The 7,452-nt window shown below is 36.0% G+C and overlaps 1 protein-coding gene across 1 annotated transcript in view; it reads right to left on the reverse strand.

Annotated features, from left to right (window-relative positions):
- Positions 1–7,452, reverse strand: part of Mtmr6 (myotubularin related protein 6) — a 54,482-nt gene that overhangs the window by 11,841 nt on the left and 35,189 nt on the right. Inside the window, exons 2-5 of the mRNA XM_013036048.1 lie at positions 6,809–6,925; positions 3,316–3,478; positions 1,811–1,968; positions 1,272–1,400 (exon numbers count right to left, since the gene is read on the reverse strand). Of these exons, the coding sequence (XP_012891502.1) occupies positions 1,272–1,400; positions 1,811–1,968; positions 3,316–3,478; positions 6,809–6,925 (567 nt within the window). The remainder of the gene's footprint in view (positions 1–1,271; positions 1,401–1,810; positions 1,969–3,315; positions 3,479–6,808; positions 6,926–7,452) is intronic.

Raw genomic sequence — 7,452 nt, forward strand, 5'->3', positions numbered from 1 at the left:
CTGGGTTCGATTCCTCAGCACCACATAAACAGAAAAAGCCGGAAGTGGCGCTGTGGCTCCAGTGGTAGAGCACTAGCCTTGAGCTGAAGAGCTGAGGGACAGCGCCCAGGCCCAGAGTTCAGGCCCCATGACCGGCAAAAAAAAAAAAAAAGGTATACTTAGAGGTAGAACTCCTCTGAACAACTAATGTACTGTTTATCAAAATGAATCCCAGGAAGTCAAAACATGTTTTGGGGGTATATAGTAAAAAGGGGAGTACAGAAATGGAGGAAGGAGAGGTGTGCAAATGCAGTTGTTATCTTTTTTTTTTTTTTTGCTGGTCGTGGGGCCTGAACTCTGGGCCTGGGCACTGTCCCTCAGCTCTTCAGCTCAAGGCTAGTTAGTGCTCTATTACTTGAGGCACAGTGCCACTTCCAGCTTTTTCTGCTTATGTGGTGCGAGGAATCGAACCCAGGGCCTCATGCATCCAAGGAGCCAACTACCCAGACCCGCAGTCGTTATCTTTAATGCACATTATGTAAAATTTAACTACATAACTTGAGGGTAGAAATCAGAGGGGGGAAAATGTGGAAGAATGAATGAAGAGGTGACATTGACCAAAAAGCATTGTACTCATAACTGAACATATAGAATTATAATCCTTTTGTACAACTACTTAATAATAACCTGTAAAATTTTTAAAATTTAAAAAAGTAAGAGGTAATTAGCAGAACCTCCCCCTATGAAGAATATGTACATAGGGAATATTTAGCACACAATAGCTTTTAGCCTATATTGTAAGTAGGCTAAAAGATTAAGTTTTATTGCAATGAGTAATCTCTATACCTCCAATCCTGGAGGTGTAGATCAATGGTGGCACACTTTTTTATTATGTACAAAAAACTAGATTTGATCCCCAACAACACATACATACAAACATACATACACATACACACCACTAATAGTATCTCAGTATGAACATGCTTCCTTTCTACTGTTTTCATTGAAAAATTTCTATCTTAAGAGCTTACTAATAAAATGGAAACCTTCAATGCCCTTGGTTGTCAAACTATCTGCTCTCCCACAGACAGACTACAAAGAGAAAAGAAAGAAAAAATTATCTGTTCACTAATTCAATTATTTTCCAGTCACTACTGAGAGGAAAAGAAATGATAAGGAAGATACAAAGTATGAGCCTTCCTTTATTTCAGGATAGTTTTATAACTTCAAAAATGTAAGTAAGTGAAAAGCCAGTGTATTTCTTTACAAAACTCCAAACAAAAGGTTCCTACCTTTTTGTCTTGATGATAGTAGGAAAGAACTGGGAATCTTCCCTTGCTCCGGAACTTGGAACTCCCAACAATTATTGGTTTGCTTGCTATCCAGGGTACATAAAGTTCCCTGGGGTAAGTTTCACAAATCTGCAAATAGCAAAACAAATAACTACTTGATTCATGTTTAAAAATCATGAGGTTTAAAAAATTCCAAAACTTTAAAAACTCAAATGCAAGAACAGTTGTATATAGACAAATAGCACAATAAAGTATGGGAGGCATGGCTGGGGTGGTAGAGCATCAGCCAGCCAAAGAGTGAAAGCATCAGATTAAGAATTCATTCAAATCCCAGCCTTGAACAAAAAAAAAAGAAAAAAAAGGAAGGAAAGAAAAAGGAAAAAGAAAGAAATACCATAACATGGCTCTTTGTACAATTAGTATATAGTAGCTTAAAAAAATTTTAAGAAAAGCATGTTACAATTCAGAGCACTTGCTACTATGACACTTTCTCTCTGGTCCTAACATCTTCTGAGTTTCTCCCAAAGGCAGTAAGTTACCTTGTATTCTCTGTTGGCATCAGACAACTGCCAGTGTGAATTTGGCACTCCCATCCTCTTATATTCCTCAGCAAGGTCAATGAGGTGCCAACCTTGTAGCCGTTCTGAATCATTTTGTTTAGGATTATAAGAAAATGCATAGAGATCTTCATATTTTGCTACAGAATATAAAACACAAAACATTAATAATACACTATAAATAATACCTAATACACTACAAATAAAAAATTTTTCTTTAAAACCTTCAGAGAGATAATATGTGAACATTCTTGAATTAAGTATTTTCTAAATTCTGTAATGCAAATGATTGCATCAAAAAGGCATACACATGATTCAATTAATCTGAGATTTAATTCCAAAGTTAAGGTTAATAAAGAATACAATTAGACTTGTATGCTAAATTCTGTATTGAAAATTTTCTTTTCTTAAATGTTAACTAAAAAATATACTCTTCCTATATACCCCTTTCCCAACATGAGATATGAAACAAAAACTGATACTAAAGCAATAAACTAGAGCTGATAAGGAACAATGGCAATGTCCATGATCCCAGCATTTAGGAGTCTGAGACATAGGATTGCAAGTTCAAAGTCATTTTGGCTATACAGTGAGGCCCTATCTAAAAAAATAAAACAAACAAAAAACTTAGAATTGCCAGGCGCCACTGGTTTATGCCTCTTACCCTAGCTACTGGGGAACTAAGATCTGCAGATCATGGTTTGAAGACAGCCCATGCAGTAAAGCCCATGAGACTCTTATCTCCAATTAACCACCAAAAAGCCAGAAGTGGAGCTGTGGCTCAAGTGATAGAATGATAGCCTTGAGCACAAAAGCTCAGGGATAGTACCTAGGCCTAGAGTTCAAGTCCCAAGACCATCACAAAACAAAAACAAAAACCACTTAGAACTCTAGAGATGGCATACAGTACATGCTCTGTGCTGAGAAAAGATAAGTGAACATAAACCTGTTCTTAGAAACCCACTATTGAAATGTGCAATTTGTTGTCAAGAAGCTTTAAAAATGTTAACATAAATCTATGGTTCCTTTGGTCTACTATAAATGATTTATTATCCTTACTATTACCCTTACTTTGAATACCTTTCTTACAATTTAGATCAGTAGTTTCTAATTATGTCTAGCCCATTTTGGAGAATGGAGAGTACACAAGAACTTGACTACCAGAATAACAAAGTATGAAACACTAATGAGATCTTAAAAGTGTCTTGGAGAACCCTTTACAAATTTAGCATGCTAGGACTGGGAAGGTGGCTCAGTGGTAGAGCGTTTGCCTTGCATGCATGAGGCCCTGGGTTCAATTCCTCAGCACCACATAAGCAAAAAGAAAAAAGCCGAAGTGGCGCTGTGGCTCAAGTGGTAGAGCGCTAGCCTTGAGCTGAAGAGCTGAGGGACAGCACCCAAGTCCAGAGTTCAGACCCCACGACTGGACCCAAAAAAACAAAACAAAACAAATTTAGTATGCATGTTTCAGGCCCTAAGTACCATACCTTGTTTTGACAGTTGCAGTAAAGAGTTATAGATATCGTGGCAATCTCTTTCCCTGGGAACAATGAAATGCACAGTCCTGAAATTCTTGCACTGAATCACAAGTGGGCATCCAGAAGTAGTCAAAGCAAGTTTCTCCACTGAGGCAATATGGTGATGTAATATCTACAGCATTAAAAAAAATTAAGAAACCAATGCAGAAAGGACTTAAAATTAATTTTCTTTCAGAGTACATAAATATTAAGAATGCCTTCCTCAAATAAAGTAAAAAATGTTATTTGGTGCACACTCATGCTTAATATATCCAATAGCTTAATGTTTAAGCCAGAAATATGGGAGTCATCTGAGTGGATTAAAAAGTCCTACTATAAACTCAATATCTTGATGGTATTTTAAATGTATGATTACCATTCTTACTGCTACCAATAATACTTTACTACTAAAAACGTCTTTGCCAGTTAGGCACCATGGCTCAGGCCTATAATCCTAACTACTTGGAGGCAGAGATTGGGGGATTGTGATGTGAGACTAGTCCAGGCATAAAAGTTCACAAGACTCAACAAATAGCTAGGCACATGGTAGAGACAATATGAGCCTATCATCTCAAACTAAGGAGGAAGCAAAATGGCTAGGCATAGTGGTATAAGCCTGTAATCCAAGCAACAAAAGGGAAGCAAATGCCAGTATCAAAGTCTAGGATGACTCAATAAAATGAAACACTAACTTAAAAATAACCATCATAAGGTTGGGAATGTGGCTTAGTGGTAGAGTGCTTCCCTAGCATGCAAGAAGCCCTGAGTTTCATTCCTTTGTACCACATAAACAGAAAAAGCTGTAAGTAGTGCTCATAATAAAGGATTAATTTGCAGAATGGTTCTAATTGTAGTGCTCCTGCCTAACAAGTATGAGGCTCTGGATTCAAATCCCAATACTGACCCCAAAAAGTCTATTTTCTCAATACTATTTTTTTTATTAATTTTGGAAAGGTGACATTAAACAAGATGCACTGTATTCATAAAATGTTGAATTACAACCCTTTATAAAACTACTTAAACATGGGGCTGGGAAGGTGGCTCAGTGGTAAAGCGCTTGCCTTGCATGCTTGAGGCCCTAGGTTCGATTCCTCAGCACCCATAAGCAAAAAAAAAAAAAAAAAAAAAGCCAGAAGTTGTCATGTCAAAAACGAACTTTACAACTTTGGTGGGGGAGGTGTTTGGGGGGGGGGAGGTTGGGAAGGGATGTGAAGGGTAAACAAAGGAGGAGGCTGCAATGCTTGTTAAGAAATGTACTCATTATCTTGCCCATGTAAAGCACCAGCCATGAGTAAGCTAAGTGGGAGCACAGGACCTTGAATCCAAGTTCCAATTATGTCTCTCTCTCTCTCTCTCTCACACACACACACACACTAAATTTAAATAAAATATACACTAAAATATAAAAAAGACAAGCCATAATGACATACATTATCTGACAAAGTATTAAGATATAGAATTCTTATAAAATCAATAAAAAATGGCGTTGGAGAGGTAGCTCAGTGGTACAGCACTTGCCCAGCACGTGCAAGGTTCTGAGTACAATTATCTACACCACAAACACAAATCAATAAAAACAAGAGATAATAGAAAAAGAAAAGAAAACCCAATAACTGGACAGAAAGATAGAAGAACCTATAGAGACAGAAAGGAAAATGTCTTATCCATCAGCAAGTTAACAACACAATTGTACAACCAAATACACAGACAAAAGTCTTTAAGTAGATAATGGCAATGTTGTAAAACATTGAGGTAAAACAATGTAAAATATTCTGAGGATAAATCCAAAACATCATTTAATATACATATTTAAATATATTATCCTTAAATGAATATGTAAGTATATTACAGCTGTATATAATTAACATTACATTATATACAAAATCAGTATATTATATATTACGCTTATCCAAGACCTGTTACTCCCAGGCAAATATCTAAGATAAACTCTAAAACAGCTAGCTAGCTATACAAATAAAAGATTTTTACAGTATTAACTTTTCAACATCATGTGATTTAGAGGCACCAAAATGCCTACCCAGTCAGAAACCCAACTGTAACTTTTGGCTCTTCAAAACCTTCACTATTAATAGCCTGCTGATGACTGGACGTAAGTAAACATTACTAATAAATCAGTGACTAATGCATATTTTATATTGCATACATTACAAGCAGTGAAAGGTAAGTAAGAATGACATCATTTTTACACTATGCAATTTCCTAAAGACAGGCATGAACTGTATATCTTTTGCTGTTTTGCCATACTAAGGGTTGACCCCAGGGCATTGACATTGCTATAGCTGGCAAATGCCCTTCCACTTGAGCTACACCTCCAGCTCTTTGATAGTTTGTTTCAGAGACAGGGTATCCCCACTACCTTTACCCAGGCACTTGTGATCCTCCTACTTCTACCTGTAAGTACTGAGATTACAGACACACAACCACATCCAGCCACTACTCAGTATTTGAAGTGGATACTCACAACACTTGAGCTCATACAATAAGAATGGATGTGGTGACAAAATTATTAGAGTAATACAGTATATAGTATACTATATGCAGCAATGATTTAATATGGCATGCTTACATTTCTCTATTATCTGTACCTGTATCAATTTTGATAAATTGTAACTATAATAGGTTTATATTTTATGGCAGTAAAAGACAAAATTACCTGCATACATTTAAGCATCCATGACAAACTTTTCATTGATTTATTCGATATTTGCATACTACTTATAACATTATTTTTTCAAAGTTACAAATCTCAAGAAAAAAGTAAGCATATAAGTGGAGCCATACAGATCAAATCCAGTCAGTATATTATTTGAGTCAACTATAGACTGTATTATACATACATTTTCAAGTATATTTATTTGTATAAATATGAAATGCTTGGCCTATCATATATATTGTAATCTTTATCATAACAAAACCTCATAAACAATATAATTCTAATTCCATATAAAAATATTGAAATATACTAAATAATCCATTCAATCTGTTAATATATTTCAATTTTTAAAAACTAAAAGTTAACAAGCAGGTATTTTCAATTATTTGGAGGTAAAGAATCTGGTACCCTACAGAATTCCATATTACTCATACATCACTGATTATAGAACGAAGTTCTGGAGTGACTGAAAATATTTTTCTTGAGTATTACAGTTGTATGCCTATAATCCGAGCACTCCAAAGGTAGAGGCAGGATAACTGCATGTTGGAAAGTGGCTGAGCAACACAGAGTTGGAGGCCAGCCTGAATTATATAATGAGATCCTGTCTCAAAAAAACTTTTTTTGTTTTGAAGTAACTAACAATGATTAAGATTTCTGTTATATATGTATTTATATTGTTATATATATTATATTGTATATATTTGTATTTTGAACATATATATATATATTCAAAATAAACCAACAGTAGATCAGTCCATTTTTAGTACTATGGCAAACATTCCTTACCCAGGTTTCTTTTTGATGAGAGTCAATAAATAATAGATGTGTGGCTGTAAGATACAGTGTTCCCGTTAATGATTTGTTGCTGGTACTGAATCGGTCAAGTAATTTTACTTGTTCAACCTAAAAAAGAAAAAGATTTTTATTTTTCATTTCAAAAGCAGTACAAATAATAGTTCTTTTTTTTTTGGGTCCGGTCGTGGGGCCTGAACTCTGGCCCTGGGCGCTGTCCCTCAGCTCCTCAGCTCAAGGCTAGCGCTCTACCACTTGAGCCACAGCGCCACTTCCGGCTTTTTTCTTTTTGCTTATGTGGTACTGAGGAATTGAACCCAGGGCCTTGAGCATGCAAGGCGAGTGCTCTACCACTGAGCCACCTTCCCAGCCCCAAATAATAGTTCTTTTTTAAATCCCAGGATCCATATGCATCTTTTTCAATTTTCTCTTCATTTTGTGGTGAAATATAAGCCTTATTTAATGCTGAATGTTCAATTTAATCTACCTTTTGAGGGAACATGTATGCCACAAGTAACATAGATATTCTCTCATTACAAAATGTAACCAAGGGGCTGGGAAGGTGGCTCAGTGGTAGAGCGCTTGCCTTGCATGCCTGAGGCCCTGGGTTCGATTCCTCAGCACCACATAAGCAAAAA

Source organism: Dipodomys ordii, unplaced genomic scaffold (genome assembly GCF_000151885.1).
Source record: "Dipodomys ordii isolate 6190 unplaced genomic scaffold, Dord_2.0 Scaffold243, whole genome shotgun sequence".
NCBI lineage: Eukaryota > Metazoa > Chordata > Mammalia > Rodentia > Heteromyidae > Dipodomys > Dipodomys ordii.